Source organism: Taudactylus pleione, unplaced genomic scaffold, assembly GCF_031769625.1.
Source record: "Taudactylus pleione unplaced genomic scaffold, aTauple2 ptg000988l, whole genome shotgun sequence".
In the NCBI taxonomy this organism is placed as follows: Eukaryota; Metazoa; Chordata; class Amphibia; order Anura; family Myobatrachidae; genus Taudactylus; species Taudactylus pleione.
The window spans coordinates 264,209-281,562 of NW_028285389.1; the positions used below are offsets into that span (position 1 = coordinate 264,209).

General features: G+C 49.2%; 1 protein-coding gene across 3 annotated transcripts in view; it reads left to right on the forward strand.

The window, feature by feature from the left end:
* PHF19 (PHD finger protein 19) overlaps positions 1 to 17,354 on the forward strand; it is an 80,939-nt gene that overhangs the window by 19,013 nt on the left and 44,572 nt on the right. For 2 of the 3 annotated variants that reach the window (XM_088460902.1, XM_088460903.1), the window contains exons 3-7: positions 88 to 169; positions 5,227 to 5,322; positions 10,586 to 10,686; positions 12,478 to 12,626; positions 16,385 to 16,480. In XM_088460902.1, coding sequence (XP_088317028.1) covers positions 88 to 169; positions 5,227 to 5,322; positions 10,586 to 10,686; positions 12,478 to 12,626; positions 16,385 to 16,480 — 524 coding nt within the window. Of the gene's footprint in view, positions 1 to 87; positions 170 to 5,226; positions 5,323 to 10,585; positions 10,687 to 12,477; positions 12,655 to 16,384; positions 16,481 to 17,354 lie in introns of those variants that run through there. The other variant, XM_088460904.1, reaches the window with a different exon arrangement.

A 17,354-nucleotide genomic window follows, 5' to 3' on the forward strand; every position in this document is an offset into this window, starting at 1 on the left:
GTGTGCGTTCCTTGCTGACCACACTGAGATTACATTACCGCCTGGGTGCTATGTATGAGTGTCAGTGATATTATTTCTCTATTGTAGGTGAGCAGCTCCAAGCAAAGCTGTCTTGTGACATTTGAAGACAATTCAAAATACTGGGTCCTGTGGAAAGACATTCAGCACGGTACGTACACGTATTCTACAGCTGCCTGCTCTCCCCATGGGGAAGACTTACCAATCCTGCTAAAGAGGACCAGTGGATATAGCAACCAATCGGATTCCAGCTATCATTTATCTGAGACATTCTATAAAATGATAGGCAGATGCTGATTGGTTGATAGATCAATCCCATAGTCCTCTGCTACTCAAACCAGCTATTAGTGTACACTACTTATCTGTTCCCAAGCATTTGTGACCCTTGTAGACGAAGGCTTGGCCTTTTTAAGGTGTACCTTTCGCCCCACAAACAGTGCAGGCAGCCATTTAGTTGGGGCAAACCAATATTCCTTACGTCGCGACACAGCCTGGTAACTCATTAGGAGCCGGTTCCTCTGACATACCTCTGCGATGTCACTGGTTTCCAGTGTGCTGTTAAACTGCGCGCTGAAGACTATTGGTTCAGCTCTGCATATGGCGGCTTCCGCTGTTTGCGCGCTACATTATTATCCTCAAAATACCACCGATTTCATGTTTCGGCAGCTAAAAGTGGGATCCTGAAACGTTGGCAACAAATGTAGGATGGAATTTTTTTTAGCCAGGTAGGATGGAAACCCTACGAAATTAGGGCCTGATTCAGAGCCGGACGCTCTGACCAGAGCGCTCGCTCTGAATCAGGGCCCTCCTACCTAAACTTGGAGCGGCCACCCACAGCATATGCGAGCGGCCAAAAAGATGGTCGCAATGGTCAAGACCATCGCGACCTACTAGTGATGTCAGTGGGGCCGGACCCAGACGGTAGGTGTTCCCATGGGGACGCCTCCGTCTGGCAGCCACGCCCCCGGCACGCCCACCAAAGGGGGCATGCTGTCACTCACCATCGACAGCACACCCCCTTTGGTGCAAGACCCATAACGACGACTACCCTGTCGTTATTTGGGTCTTGCGCATGCGCAAGACGGAGCTCCCTCCGTCGTGCGCATGCGCACTAGGGCACCATCGACCCGCTTGCGAGCGCTCAGCGCTCGCGAGCGGGTCAGAATCAGGCCCTTAGTCCTGACATTTCCCAAAGTTGGCAACAAAACCATCAGTAGCCCAGGTCTGTCAGAAATGCCATTGCTGTTCCCATCTCATTGTACTACAGACCTACAAGAGCGATCTGTCCCGCGTCACCCCTGTGGTTATAACCGGGCTAAGCAGCCACTTAGGCCCCCTGTGCTTTGCAGGCCCTGGAAGATGGAAAACATGAATCCATTGTGCACTTTTAAAATAAACGGATTAGTTGATTATCAAATATCATTTAACAAGTTCTAGGGGCTTGTGAGGAAATTGGGAAAATCTGTTCCTGTTTATAACATTCAGTAAGTCACTGCAGCTAGTCCGTCCACCGCAGGGTTGTGGTACCGACATTTTTCCTTGTGATGCGACAGGCGAATACAGGCTGCTCACACTAAGAAACAGATGTTGTGTTCTGTATGGTAAAACAACTGAGAACTAAAGTGAAAACTGAAACTTTGCTTTGGTAGCTGGTACATCCAGTAATATGTTCCATCACTACTGATGTAGGTACGTGGCGTAAGAGGATGTATCCACGCGACCATCGCCGCTGGGCGCTAATGACTTAGGAGAGGGGGTATCAGGGATCTGTTTTCAGTACCCATTGGTAAATGTGTGAAAATGATTAAAATAACCAGTTTGGGCACTTTAAACCTTCCAAAAGCTCAAGCTCCTCCCCCTCCATAGTCCTATTGGTTGCCGGGAACAAAGTACACTGCGGCGCTGCTCGCTTAATGTTATGGCTACCTCCTTGTGTCGCAGTCCTGCTCCCAGCATAGGGAAACATACAGGGGAAAACCGGTCACTTCAGCTACAGGTACTGACCTGGATCCCCCTGCTTCCAGCCCTAAAGGGCACCATGACTGGCTCCAGAGCTCCAGAGGCACAGCGTGGTGTCTCACCCCCTCTCCCTGGGTGTCTGAGTGAGAGGAACCGCATTACATCCTCTCCGCTGCAATCAGTGTGACACTGCATCCTCTCTGCTGCTGTGAGTGTGACACTGCATCCTCTCTGCTGCTGTGAGTGTGACACTGCATCCTCTCTGCTGCTGTGAGTGTGACACTGCATCCTCTCTGCTGCTGTGAGTGTGACACTGCATCCTCTCTGCTGCTGTGAGTGTGACACTGCATCTTCTCTGCTGCTGTGAGTGTGACACTGCATCCTCTCTGCTGCTGTGAGTGTGACACTGCATCCTCTCTGCTGCTGTGAGTGTGACACTGCATCCTCTCTGCTGCTGTGAGTGTGACACTGCATCCTCTCTGCTGCTGTGAGTGTGACACTGCATCCTCTCTGCTGCTGTGAGTGTGACACTGTATCCTATCCGCTGTGAGTGTGACACTGTATCCTCTCTGCTGCTGTGAGTGTGACACTGTATCCTCTCTGCTGCTGTGAGTGTGACACTGCATCCTCTCTGCTGCTGTGAGTGTGACACTGCATCCTCTCTGCTGCTGTGAGTGTGACACTGCATCCTCTCTGCTGCTGTGAGTGTGACACTGCATCCTCTCTGCTGCTGTGAGTGTGACACTGCATCCTCTCTGCTGCTGTGAGTGTGACACTGCATCCTCTCTGCTGCTGTGAGTGTGACACTGCATCCTCTCTGCTGCTGTGAGTGTGACACTGCATACTCTGCTGCTGTGAGTGTGACACTGCATACTCTCTGCTGCTGTGTGTGTGACACTGCATACTCTCTGCTGCTGTGTGTGTGACACTGCATCCTCTCTGCTGCTGTGTGTGTGACACTGCATCCTCTCTGCTGCAATCAGTGTGACACTGCATCCTCTCTGCTGCAATCAGTGTGACACTGCATCCTCTCTGCTGCAATCAGTGTGACACTGCATCCTCTCTGCTGCAATCAGTGTGACACTGCATCCTCTCTGCTGCTGTGAGTGTGACACTGCATCCTCTCTGCTGCTGTGAGTGTGACACTGCATCCTCTCTGCTGCTGTGAGTGTGACACTGCATCCTCTCTGCTGCTGTGAGTGTGACACTGCATCCTCTCTGCTGCTGTGAGTGTGACACTGCATCCTCTCTGCTGCTGTGAGTGTGACACTGCATCCTCTCTGCTGCTGTGAGTGTGACACTGCATCCTCTCTGCTGCTGTGAGTGTGACACTGCATCCTCTCTGCTGCTGTGAGTGTGACACTGCATACTCTCTGCTGCTGTGAGTGTGACACTGCATACTCTCTGCTGCTGTGAGTGTGACACTGCATACTCTCTGCTGCTGTGAGTGTGACACTGCATACTCTCTGCTGCTGTGAGTGTGACACTGCATCCTCTCTGCTGCTGTGAGTGTGACACTGCATCCTCTCTGCTGCAATCAGTGTGACACTGCATCCTCTCTGCTGCAATCAGTGTGACACTGCATCCTCTCTGCTGCAATCAGTGTGACACTGCATCCTCTCTGCTGCAATCAGTGTGACACTGCATCCTCTCCGCTGCAATCAGTGTGACACTGTATCCTATCCACTGCTGTGAGTGTGACACTGTATTCTCTCTGTTGCTGTGAGTGTGACACTGCATCCTCTCCGCTATTGTGAGTGTGACACTGTATCCTCTCCGCTGCTGTGAGTGTGACACTGCATCCTCTCTGCTGCTGTGAGTGTGACACTGCATCCTCTCTGCTGCTGTGAGTGTGACACTGCATCCTCTCCGCTGCTGTGAGTGTGACTCTGCATCCTCTCTGCTGCTGTGAGTGTGACTCTGCATCCTCTCTGCTGCTGTGAGTGTGACACTGCATCCTCTCTGCTGCTGTGAGTGTGACACTGCATCCTCTCCGCTGCTGTGAGTGTGACACTGCATCCTCTCCGCTGCTGTGAGTGTGACTCTGCATCCTCTCCGCTGCTGTGAGTGTGACTCTGCATCCTCTCTGCTACTGTGAGTGTGACACTGCATCCTCTCCGCTGCTGTGAGTGTGACACTGCATCCTCTCTGCTGCTGTGAGTGTGACTCTGCATCCTCTCTGCTGCTGTGAGTGTGACTCTGCATCCTCTCTGCTGCTGTGAGGGTGACACTGCATCCTCTCTGCTGCTGTGAGGGTGACACTGCATCCTCTCTGCTGCTGTGAGTGTGACACTGCATCCTCTCTGCTGCTGTGAGTGTGACACTGTATCCTCTCCGCTGCTGTGAGTGTGACACTGTATCCTCTCCGCTGCTGTGAGTGTGACACTGCATCCTCTCCGCTGCTGTGTGACACTGTATCCTCTCCGCTGCTGTGAGTGTGACACTGAATCCTCTCCGCTGCTGTGAGTGTGACACTGTATCCTCTCCGCTGCTGTGAGTGTGACACTGTATCCTCTCCGCTGCTGTGAGTGTGACACTGTATCCTCTCCGCTGCTGTGAGTGTGACACTGAATCCTCTCCGCTGCTGTGAGTGTGACACTGTATCCTCTCCGCTGCTGTGAGTGTGACACTGTATCCTCTCCGCTGCTGTGAGTGTGACACTGTATCCTCTCCGCTGCTGTGAGTATGACACTGCATCCTCTCCCTTGCTGTGAGTGTGACACTGCATATTGCTGTGAGTGTGACTCTGCATAGTGCTGTAAGTGTGACGCTGTATCCTTTGCACTGCTGTGAGTGTGACTCTGTATCCTCTCCGCTGCTGTGAGTATGACACTGCATCCTCTCCCTTGCTGTGAGTGTGACACTGCATATTGCTGTGAGTGTGACTCTGCATAGTGCTGTAAGTGTGACGCTGTATCCTTTGCACTGCTGTGAGTGTGACTCTGGACCCTGCTGTGAATATGACACTGCATCCTCTCTGCTGCAATAAGTTTGACGCTGTATCATCTCCGCTGCTGTGAGTGTGACTCTGCATACTGCTGTGAGTGTGACACTGCATTTTCTACGCTGCTTAGTGTGGTTCTGCATGCTTTCCTCTGCAATAAATGTGAGTGTGACACTGCATTCCCCACACTGCTGTGAGTGTGACACTACATTCTCTCCGCTATAGTAAGTGTGATTATGACACCATATCCTCTCCGCTGCAGTGAGTGTGATTTTATCCATTAATCATTTGTATTCTGCCCACAGCTGGGGTCCCAGGAGAGGAACCGAAGTGCTACATCTGCATGGGGAAGACCTCCGTCCCCCTAAATGAGATTCTTATCTGTGGAAAGTGTGGTCTGGGTAGGTGGATTTATATTAAGGAGAAATGTTTGACATCTCAGGTTATTAGCCTTGTGCACACATTAGTGCAGGTTTTTATTTGTGTTCTGTGGGCCTGATTCAGAGCCGCTCGTTCGCTCTGAACGATGTTTGCACAACTGCGAATGCGTATGGGTCGTAATGCGCATGCGCAAACCGGTCATTGCGGTCGGAAATCGTGCGCTCGTAAAACAGCGAGGGGCTGCTAATTTGAGTGAAAGGATGAGGAGTTTGTGGGTGGTAACAGGGGAAGGTGCTTGAAAACGGGGGAGGTGAGATCCGAACGCAGGCGTGCCAAACGGTCAAAACGGCGTTTAATGGGAGTGCATAATTAACAAAGCAGCGTCATCGACCACGTCACTTGGTTGTCTTTTAGCCTGAACTGCTCGCAGTGATAGCGGGAAATAAATCCTACCACAAGCACTGCGAGCAGTTCAGATGCCTTCCGATGGTCCCGATTAATCTAATAAATACCGGAGATGACGTGTGATGCGAACGGGAAAGGGACGTCTTAACAAAATAGCGAGCGCATTTTTCGGACGCTCGCTCAGGCATAGAGGCGTCCACACACCGCAAAGAGCGAGCGCTCAATTTAAATAGCCGGACCCTTTTTCAGAACGTCCGTCCGCAAATAGCGTCCGGCTCTGAATCAGGCCCTGTGTTCGCTCTAACAAAGAGATGTGATCTAGGTGTGGAAGGTAAAATCATTCTCTCTCAAAGAGCTGCATTTCAAATCTGCTGTTCAGTGCAATCCTGCGCTGTATATTTCTGCATTGTTTAAGCCTTAGCTATGATTTGCACAATATTACTTTCAGAGCCAATATCTGTGACCATTATATTTGTCAGAAGCTACAACACACAGGATGCCATGAAATGTGGGATAATTTTCAGTGAATGTGCCCTGTGTAATGTTGCCATATAGGTGGCGTTAGCGTTATACCAGCTGCTCTGCCCATCTCATGGATGTTTGGGTAAAATCTTAGAACAATGTAGTTCCAAGTGTTCTATCACCACCGCCGGGTAAGGGAATCGCTTGGTGAAATGCCATCTTTGCGGTAGATTGGGCATCCCGGTGGCTCCCATATCAGTTGATAGAAAACTGGTGCTGTAAAGCAGAACTGGGGTAGGTACCCGCTTCTGTCTCCTCTGTGGTTCCCATCGGGTACCATGCATCGGCGTTCAGCTCCGTTCCTGCACCAGAGAGATCCTTGATCTTTGACGGAAACGCGCGGTTACTTTATTTTGACCAGCATGATCGGATCTGGTGGACGCGGCTGAATTCTGACGCACTGTACTGGAGGCACACTGATGTTTTTGCTGGGTAGCTACCCCTATTTATGGTTTACTAAGCATCAGTAAAAACCAGACCTAGTTTTCCCCCTTTAATGCATTAATAACAATTTATAGAACACCCCAGATCACAGATACAGTATTTCATTCCCGGTTATCTCAGGCAGAATAACAACGTGTGACTTTGAACATGTGACATACTTTACTTAGCGCAAGTTCAAAACGGTAACTTTTTCTAGTACATACAGTGGTCGTGATTCTGCGACGGACGCAGCCTGATAACGACCTTATAATAATGCGCGTGCCTGCGTCTGCAGAATGCCAACACTCCCCCCCCCCTACACACACGCGCGCACGCGCCAACATCATCAGCGATATTGGTAAATGCGAGAGATTCGCCAGAAACAGGGCTCTAGTCTCCGGATGCACATTACGACTGAGCACAGAAGTCTGCCTACACGCCCACAGGACGGCAACTCGCGCCCATTGCGGCCTGGAATCGCACAGTTTTGCGCTCTGCCCCGTGGGGGGTGCCGGACTGTAGATAGACAGTAATTAGTTAGACAATGTCTAGATCGACCCCAGATGTTAGACAGTCAATAGATCAACAGGTACAAAAGGTTGACAGGTACAAAAGGTTGACACACTAAAGGTCGACAGGTACAAATGGTCGACAGGTACAAATGGTCGACAGGGCCAAAAGGGCAACATGAAAATGGTCGACACAAAAATGATCGGCACATGATTTTTTTTTTTAGGCACTTAAGATGAGCCAGTGTCCAACGTCATTCCCCACCATCCAACGTCATTCCCTACCATCCAAGTGGGCATGGAAGGGGAATAAATCCATGTGGCAAGCGAAGCGAGCCACCGTGCCCGCAGCGCGGCGAGCGAAGCGAGCCCGCAAGGGACCGAATGGTATTTACGCAAAAAAAAAATCTTGTGTCGGCCATTTTCATGTCGAACTTTTGACCCTGTCGACCATTTGTACCTGTCGACCTTCTTACATGTCGACCTTTAGTGTGTCGACCTTTTGTACCTGTCGACCTTTTGTACCTGTCGATCTATTAACTGTCTAACATCTGGGGTTGATCTAAACATTGTCTATCTAATTACTGTCTATCTCTTATACCACACCCGCTGTGGGGAGGCGGACAGAAATCCGCGAGTACAGAAGTACTGTACTGCTTGCGGCCGTGTGTAATTCATGGGTAATTGTGTATGATGCAGTGTATGTGCTGCCGGTGATTTCCTTCTACGGTGCATGCGCAGTTTACAGATTTCCGTCTGTACATCCACTTCCATCCCACTCAGGTGCAGTACGTTAAAGGAAAAGGATAATGACGTCTTTCTTGCGGGACCAATAGCCCATTTTTTCACACTGTTCTGTACACGCCTTCCTGCAATTTTTACTAATACTCTGCTTTATCTTCCTGTTTCCCTTCTGTGCCTTTCGGTAAACCGGGAAGTTAGGGTGTCGGTATAAAATAAAGATGTGCGGCCCCTTTAAGCATTATCCAGTGGTCCCGCATCTGGCGAGTATTATTTGCTCCCTCTGGAAGACCAGAGGAAGCGACGGCTTCTGAGTGATGCGTGAGGTCTGCAGCTGAGCGGAACAGACCTCTCTCCTCACAAGTCACTCCTCTCTGAGTAAAGTTTGCTGGAAGCCGACTCGTTCCCGAGCACCTGCAGGTCTGCGGTAATGTCCTGGCACCGGCTGTACACCCAGCCACCTGTTACTGCTCCGACTCTCCCTCATGGTAACGTCCAGCTCGCACCAGACACTGGGCTTCATTCAGAGCCGCTTGTAAGCGGCCGCTCGTTCGTTATGAGTGATGTTCGCACATCTGCGCATGCTTACGGATTGTAATACGCATGCGCGAACCAGTCAGTGCGGCCGAAAATCGTTTGTTCGCTAAATAGCGAATGCCTGCTATTTTGAGTGACAGGAGGAGGCGTATGTGGGTGGTAACAGGGGAAGGTGCTTGAAAATGGGGAGTGGAATTCAGAACGCTGGCGTGCTTAAAGGTCAAAACGGGCGTTTTAAGGGTGTGCATAATTAATATAGGAGCGTCATTGACCACGTCACCTGGTTGTTTTATAGTCAGAACTGCTCGCAAGATTGCGGTAGGAAAAAACAACCACAAGAATAGCGAGAAGTTCATACGCTGTTCGATGTACTCGATTAACCTAATAAATAGCGGACATGACGTATGATGCGAGCGGCCAGGGGGCGTTTTTTTCAAAATTACGTCCGCATGTTTTGTTCGCTCGTTCAGACATAGAGGCGTGAACAGACCGCAAAGAGCGAACGGTTCATTTGAATAGCCACCCCTTTTTTCTGAACGATCGAGCGCAAATAGCGTCCGGCTCTGAATCAGGCCCACTGCACGGGACTGGCAGGATACAGAAAGGGACATCTGTCTGCACACCCACTATAATGTTATTACCCATCTGAGCCTGCCAGTGTGCTTCTAGGGGCTGGCAGCCTGTAGACTAAGGGCATCCTCCTCCCCCCTACACCTGTACTGGGCTGGCCGGATACTTTATCACAGAATGAGCCTGGTTCAAGCGTGGACGCAGAAGAGCACAAAGCAGCGCCTATTGGCGGCCTTTGGTCAAAACATCGAAACTTTCATTAGCCCTATGGCAGGTGCGCTTCCAGTGTCTGGCCGCGGCCGTCTGCGTCTGTGCGTGTCAGTACGCTCGCGCTTTCATTGATATCCCCATAACACGGCCACTGTGCGGACCTTTTTTGCTCGCGTTTCTCGCCACCTCCCAGTCACCGGCGCTCACTTTTCCACAACCGTTCTGATACCATCTGTCCTGATCGCAACAGCGCCTCTGTGTGTACACTCACGGTAACGCATGCGCAGTTGCGTTTTTCAGAAGTTTTCGTAAAATGCTCCACAGTGTCCAACATTGGCATCTGTGAATCAGGCCCTTATGGTGCGTACACACGTAGCGATTTCAAATTAGCTATTTGAGCGATAACCATATCGTTATCGAATCGGTCATTTAAATGGTCCCTACCAACTCACCATCAACCAGCGATGCGCGGCCACGTATGGATGATAGCCATATCGTCCATCGGTCGTGCATGCCGGTCAACTTGCTCGATATCGAGCAGGTTACTATAGGGACCCGCGATCGTTGATCGCGGGTCGTTATAGTCATCGGTGAGTTGGTGGTGTGCTGGGTGTTCGATATCAATCATCTCGGCACACCAGGGAGGGTGCAGGACGATCAGACAGCGATAACGTATCGCTGGCTGATCGCTACGTGTGTACGCACCATAGAGGAGCCTCTGGTGCTACTGCTGAGGTCAGGTCATTAGCAAAGTGCTCTCTATAACCGTTCTCCACCCTTGCGGTAATAACTTGTGAATTCTTATTTTCACACCAGTTGGTAGCTCCCGTTTTATTGGTCAGGGATTGTATGAGATCTGACGTGTACGTGAGCATTGGTGCCAGAAACCCTCCGTGCTGCCTCTGTCTGAACCTCCTCATTGACTCTCATTTGTTTTGGTTCTGTTTTTTGTCCGCTTTAAAGCTGGCGCAGAGCGCACTATTCACGCGATAAACCTGTATGTGTTAACGAGCTTAGCAGTGCATGCACATGACGTTCTGTACCGACTACGCTGAATGGAACTGGATGCAGCCGTGTCTCTATGACAATTGCAGGGCTGGGCACACAAGTTACGCCGGTCAGCCCAGGGGGGGATTGCGCTATGCAGTATAGTCCATTCAGCGCCTATGCTCCGATCATTCAGCCGCATTACCACCCCTGGCAGAAGGCCCCTGTGCATTTACACTGCCGTGAGCGCCGTCTGTTTTTTCTCGTGAACGCTCAGCCGTGTAGAACTACGAGTCCCATGATCTTTTCCTCCAGAGGATCACAGGGGCTGTAGTTAATGAGACCTAAGATAAGTTGCTGTGATCTGTTTGTGTTTCAGGCTATCATCAGAAGTGTCACATCCCCATCGTAGAGAGTGGAGAGAAGGGGGTCCTGGAGCCTTGGTTCTGCAGGCGCTGTATCTTTGTCCTGGCGGTCAGGGTAAGAACGGCAGGCTCTATGGCGACATGAATATTGGGCACATAAAGGGAGAGACGGCAGGAACGGATACGTTATCACACAGTGGGCCTGATTTAGAGGTGGACGTAGAGGCGCGCGCAGCCTGGATTTCGGCCTAGGTGGCTGGTCTATAGAACAATATGTCAGTGTTTTCCATTTTGGAGCAGGAGTAGACGTTGACGCTGGAAGCTGGGCGTAATCAGGGCTGCCATACGGGAGGCGTCATTGTTAGGGGCGTTGCTGGCGGAGCGGAGGCCACGTGCTTAGCTTTACTGTAATTACTGTTACACCTGCTCTGAGCTGGAGGAGATCACGCGTTTCACTTTTATTGCTACTCACTTTGGCGTGCTTCCCGCACTGTAAAAGAAGGCTGCACAACCGCATAAGTGCTGCAATGAATAATTACTGGGCATTACTCCCCTTCATGACTAATATACTGTAAGCCAAAAATTAGGATGAACCGAAGAGTGTTTAGTAAAAAAAAACAATGGAACTGTACTGAATGGTGAGCTATGCAAGCCGTCTCGCTATCACCATCATGGAAGCTAGATACAATCCTATTAATAGAATATTTTAAAACCCTTCATCCTTTAATAGTTATGTTGGCCATTTGCATCTAGAAAATGAAATTAGCTTAGTACTGTACAGTACCCCTTTAATTTGTCCATGGAAAACTCTGCTGGGCCCTCACTGCCACCCAATAGGAATGGATTGTGGTGAGAGACGCAGGAATCCAACAGCCTCTCGGCCACTCCAGCCGTATAATGTTGTGGGGCGGATTTATGTCCAGCTATCTCCAAGCCCCGTGCCAGGTAAATAACGGCGTGTACTGGCGCACAATGATATAGTGTCTTCTCTACCAAACTCCATGGAAAAACAAAGTTCCTCTCCCCAGTCATGTCCTGCTTAGGAAAATAACACCGTACAGTAGTAAGTCTAACACTGGTGCCAGGGACTCTGGAGCTCTCCTTTTATTTGCTATGCTGAGGTCATCATTCATCTGTGCTTTACAATATCCGACTAGACGCTACCTGGCTGACCGACAGCTGATTCACTTGTTGACACTCAGACCAGTTGAATGGGGCGCAAAGACGGAGAATGACAGCTAGGTGGCAATATGGAGGCCTCATTCCTTTGGGCACATTTCTAGTCATCGTCCAGGAACGCCATTCACAACATTTCTCCTACCGTCAATGTCAATTGCAACAGCGCCTCTATGTGTACACTCTTTGTAACGCAATGGGCCAGAGGAGGTTTTTTTAGAAATCTGCATTGCATTAAATCAGGCCCAAACACCGTAAATAATTACGCAGCTGTACGTCTCTTTCACCCCCACTCGTGTGCAGCTCATACGTTTGTCTGAGATGGGATTAGAACCCCAATAGGAGAGCCCCCCCTATCTGTGCACAAGTCATGAGAGTCTCTGGTTACTATTGTACCCCATGCAGAAAGCACAGCAAGGCAGTGTCGTACAGACACAAACGGTTCTGGCTGATGGTGTACAGACATGGCTGAAAACCTCAGAAGGACGTTAAGAAGAATAAGTAATGTAGTGACAGTTGCAGGAAGTCTTCATATGTTGCTGCTGCAGTGCGTATTTCAGCTGCGTGCCTGTGGTTTTATGAGGGGTTTCAGGGCATCTTCAATGCACGTACAGGCCGCTGGCAGAGTTTTTATGGGGACTCTGCATTTTGCTGAGGGAGTGACCATGTTTTCCACAGCAGGTAAGAAGTGAATAGTGTCTCCTGAGCTAATGATGCGTTGTCTCTGCAGAAAGGAGGCGCCCTGAAGAAAGGACCAATCGCAAAGACCCTCCAGGCGGTGAAGATGATTCTGACGTACAGTCCCGAAGACCTGGACTGGGACTCACCACACAGGACCAACCAGCAGCAGTGTTACTGTTACTGCGGGGGCCCCGGAGAGTAAGATGGCGCTCTGTACAGTATAACGGTGCACATGTCACTCTGCCTGTCCTTGTATTGTATGCAGCCCGGCCCCCATGTTACACATATATGTATTACAGTATAACGGTGCACATGTCACTCTGCCTGTATCCTTGTATTGTATGCAGCCCGGCCCCCATGGTTACACATATATGTATTACAGTATAACGGTGCACATATCACTCTGCCTGTCCTTGTATTGTATGCAGCCCGGCCCCCATGGTTACACATATATGTATTACAGTATAACGGTGCACATGTCACTCTGCCTGTGTCCTTGTATTGTATGCAGCCCGGCCCCCATGTTACACATATATGTATTACAGTATAACGGTGCACATGTCACTCTGCCTGTATCCTTGTATTGTATGCAGCCCGGCCCCCATGGTTACACATATATGTATTACAGTATAACGGTGCACATGTCACTCTGCCTGTGTCCTTGTATTGTATGCAGCCCGGCCCCCATGTTACACATATATGTATTACAGTATAACGGTGCACATGTCACTCTGCCTGTCCTTGTATTGTATGCAGCCCGGCCCCCATGTTACACATATATGTATTACAGTATAATGGTGCACATGTCACTCTGCCTGTCCTTGTATTGTATGCAGCCCGGCCCCCATGGTTACACATATATGTATTACAGTATAACGGTGCACATATCACTCTGCCTGTCCTTGTATTGTATGCAGCCCAGCCCCCATGTTACACATATATGTATTACAGTATAACGGTGCACATGTCACTCTGCCTGTCCTTGTATTGTATGCAGCCCAGTGCCCATGTTACACATATATGTATTACAGTATAACGGTGAACATGTCACTCTGCCTGTGTCCTTGTATTGTATGCAGCCCGGCCCCCATGGTTACACATATATGTATTACAGTATAATGGTGCTCATGTCACTCTGCCTGTCCTTGTATTGTATGCAGCCCGGTCCCCATGGTTACACATATATGTATTACAGTATAACGGTGCACATGTCACTCTGCCTGTCCTTGTATTGTATACAGCCCGGCCACCATGGAAACACATATATGTATTACAGTATAACGGTGCACATGTCACTCTGCCTGTCCTTGTATTGTATGCAGCCCAGCCCCCATGGTTACACATATATGTATTACAGTATAACGGTGCACATGTCACTCTGCCTGTCCTTGTATTGTATGCAGCCCGGCCCCCATGTTACACATATATGTATTACAGTATAATGGTGCACATGTCACTCTGCCTGTCCTTGTATTGTATGCAGCCCGGCCCCCATGTTACACATATATGTATTACAGTATAACGGTGCACATGTCACTCTGCCTGTGTCCTTGTATTGTATGCAGCCCGGCCCCCATGTTACACATATATGTATTACAGTATAACGGTGCACATGTCACTCTGCATGTCCTTGTATTGTATGCAGCCCGGCCCCCATGTTACACATATATGTATTACAGTATAACGGTGCACATGTCACTCTGCATGTCCTTGTATTGTATGCAGCCTGACCCCCATGGTTACACATATATGTATTACAGTATAACGGTGCACATGTCACTCTACCTGTCCTTGTATTGTATGCAGCCCGGCCCCCATGGTTACACATATATGTATTACAGTATAACGGTGCACATGTCACTCTGCCTGTCCTTGTATTGTATGCAGCCCGGCCCCCATGGTTACACATATATGTATTACAGTATAACGGTGCACATGTCACTCTCCCTGTCCTTGTATTGTATGCAGCCCTCCCCCCATGGTTACACATATATGTATTACAGTATAACAGTGCACATGTCACTCTCCCTGTCCTTGTATTGTATGCAGCCCGGCCCCCATGTTACACATATATGTATTACAGTATAATGGTGCATATGTCACTCTGCCTGTTCTTGTATTGTATGCAGCCCGGCCCCATGGAAACACATATATGTATTACAGTATAATGGTGCACATGTCACTCTACCTGTCCTTGTTTTGTATGCAGCCCGGCCCCCATGTTACACATATATGTATTACAGTATAACGGTGCACATGTCACTCTGCCTGTGTCCTTGTATTGTATGCAGCCCGGCCCCCATGTTACACATATATGTATTACAGTATAACGGTGCACATGTCACTCTGCATGTCCTTGTATTGTATGCAGCCTGACCCCCATGGTTACACATATATGTATTACAGTATAACGGTGCACATGTCACTCTACCTGTCCTTGTATTGTATGCAGCCCGGCCCCCATGTTACACATATATGTATTACAGTATAACGGTGCACATGTCACTCTGCCTGTGTCCTTGTATTGTATGCAGCCCAGCCCCCATGGTTACACATATATGTATTACAGTATAACGGTGCACATGTCACTCTGCCTGTCCTTGTATTGTATGCAGCCCGGCCCCCATGGTTACACATATATGTATTACAGTATAACGGTGCACATGTCACTCTCCCTGTCCTTGTATTGTATGCAGCCCTCCCCCCATGGTTACACATATATCTATTACAGTATAACGGTGCACATGTCACTCTCCCTGTCCTTGTATTGTATGCAGCCCGGCCCCCATGTTACACATATATGTATTACAGTATAACGGTGCACATGTCATTCTGCCTGTCCTTGTATTGTATGCAACCTGACCCCCATGGTTACACATATATGTATTACAGTATAACGGTGCACATGTCACTCTGCCTGTCCTTGTATTGTATGCAGCCCGGTCCCCATGTTACACATATATGTATTACAGTATAACGGTGCACATGTCACTCTGCCTGTCCTTGTATTGTATGCAGCCCGGCCCCCATGGTTACACATATATGTATTACAGTATAACGGTGCACATGTCACTCTGCCTGTCCTTGTATTGTATGCAGCCCGGCCCCCATGTTACACATATATGTATTACAGTATAACGGTGCACATGTCCCTCTCCCTGTCCTTGTATTGTATGCAGCCCGGCCCCCATGTTACACATATATGTATTACAGTATAACGGTGCACATGTCACTCTGCCTGTCCTTGTATTGTATACAGCCCGTCCACCATGGAAACACATATATGTATTACAGTATAACGGTGCACATGTCACTCTCCCTGTCCTTGTATTGTATACAGCCCGTCCACCATGGAAACACATATATGTATTACAGTATAACGGTGCACATGTCACTCTCCCTGTCCTTGTATTGTATACAGCCCGGCCACCATGGAAACACATATATGTATTACAGTATAACGGTGCACATGTCACTCTCCCTGTCCTTGTATTGTATACAGCCCGGCCACCATGGAAACACATATATGTATTACAGTATAACGGTGCACATGTCACTCTCCCTGTCCTTGTATTGTATACAGCCCGGCCACCATGTTACACATATATGTATTACAGTATAACGGTGCGGTCCCCACATTAATATGATGGAGTTTTAGGATTGGTTCAGAGTGATTTAATCAGCATTATATATCACAGGAACCCTGATTTATTGTCTGTGTTCTAAAGCCAAAACCATCTATAGAAGAAATCATACTAAGAAAATACTTTCTGGAGTATTAGCCCATAATTCCAGGCGATTCCCTGTAAAAGTAGATGTGACGTCACTAGAGGCCATCGGCACTGTGGGATTTGCCCTTTTGCATTTTCATAAATGACCCTGACTGTCTTGAATTACCGAGAAATAAGTTTAGCGCTGAATCTCTCTTTGTAAATGACCTTATTGTGTTCCCGCAGGTGGTACCTAAAGATGATCCATTGCTATCGGTGTCGCCAGTGGTTTCACGAGGCCTGCATCCAGTGCCTGAGCGAGCCCATGATGTTTGGAGACAGGTAGAGCCTGCGAATAGGATCACACAGAGCCCTGAAACGTACCCCCCCCCCCCCCCTCACTTCCCTGCAGTGTGGGGAATGACTGGTTTATTTGTACAGGCTCTCGGCTGTTAGCACTCAGACCCGCCAGCTGTTAACACCCAGTCAATGCTCCGGCGCTGACGGCTTATTACCTGTGTAAATTGTGCTGGGGCGCTCTGTTAAAACAACTTGGTTTTGCTCCTCAGCGTTAGTAAGTGGGAGACACCGTGCGAGGAATGTCAGCAGCTGAGTAAAACAGGGGGGGTCTTTCTCCAGCAAGAGACCACTATACTAACTAACACATTAACAGGGACCCTTATAAAGGGGAAGCTGAGCTGTGCTGCAGAGCCTTGCTAATAGGCTCTTATCCAGTGTGCTGTATAGTACAACTCATTGGCAGTTTGCATACTCGGGGCCTGATATGAAGCGGCATGATAGTACAATGGCGGTCCCAACTAGCGATCGTTTGCAGACTGCGCACTCGTCGCAGGCTGCATACGCATCTTTAAGAACTTACGAGTTACTCCGACTCTTCTCCAACTCTGTATTTTCTCTACGGCGGCTGAATTGGCGTTGATGGGTGGTAGCGATGCGGCAGCGGGGGGACCCCACGTAAGAGAAGCGAACCGTGGACGTGTAGCTAGAGCTGCGACTTATTGTGAGTTGCGCGCATGCAGAGTGCACGCCATTTTCAGTCGCATCTTCAGCTCCTAGCAATGGGACAGATGTAAGTGCTGCTGATAGTGATGGCGGCCGGGGGGCTTGGAGGAGGTGCGATAACATAGACCGCTACAACTCCGAAACAGATGTATAATCACATGGGACTTGCCATTGCTGCAGGCGTCCAGAATGC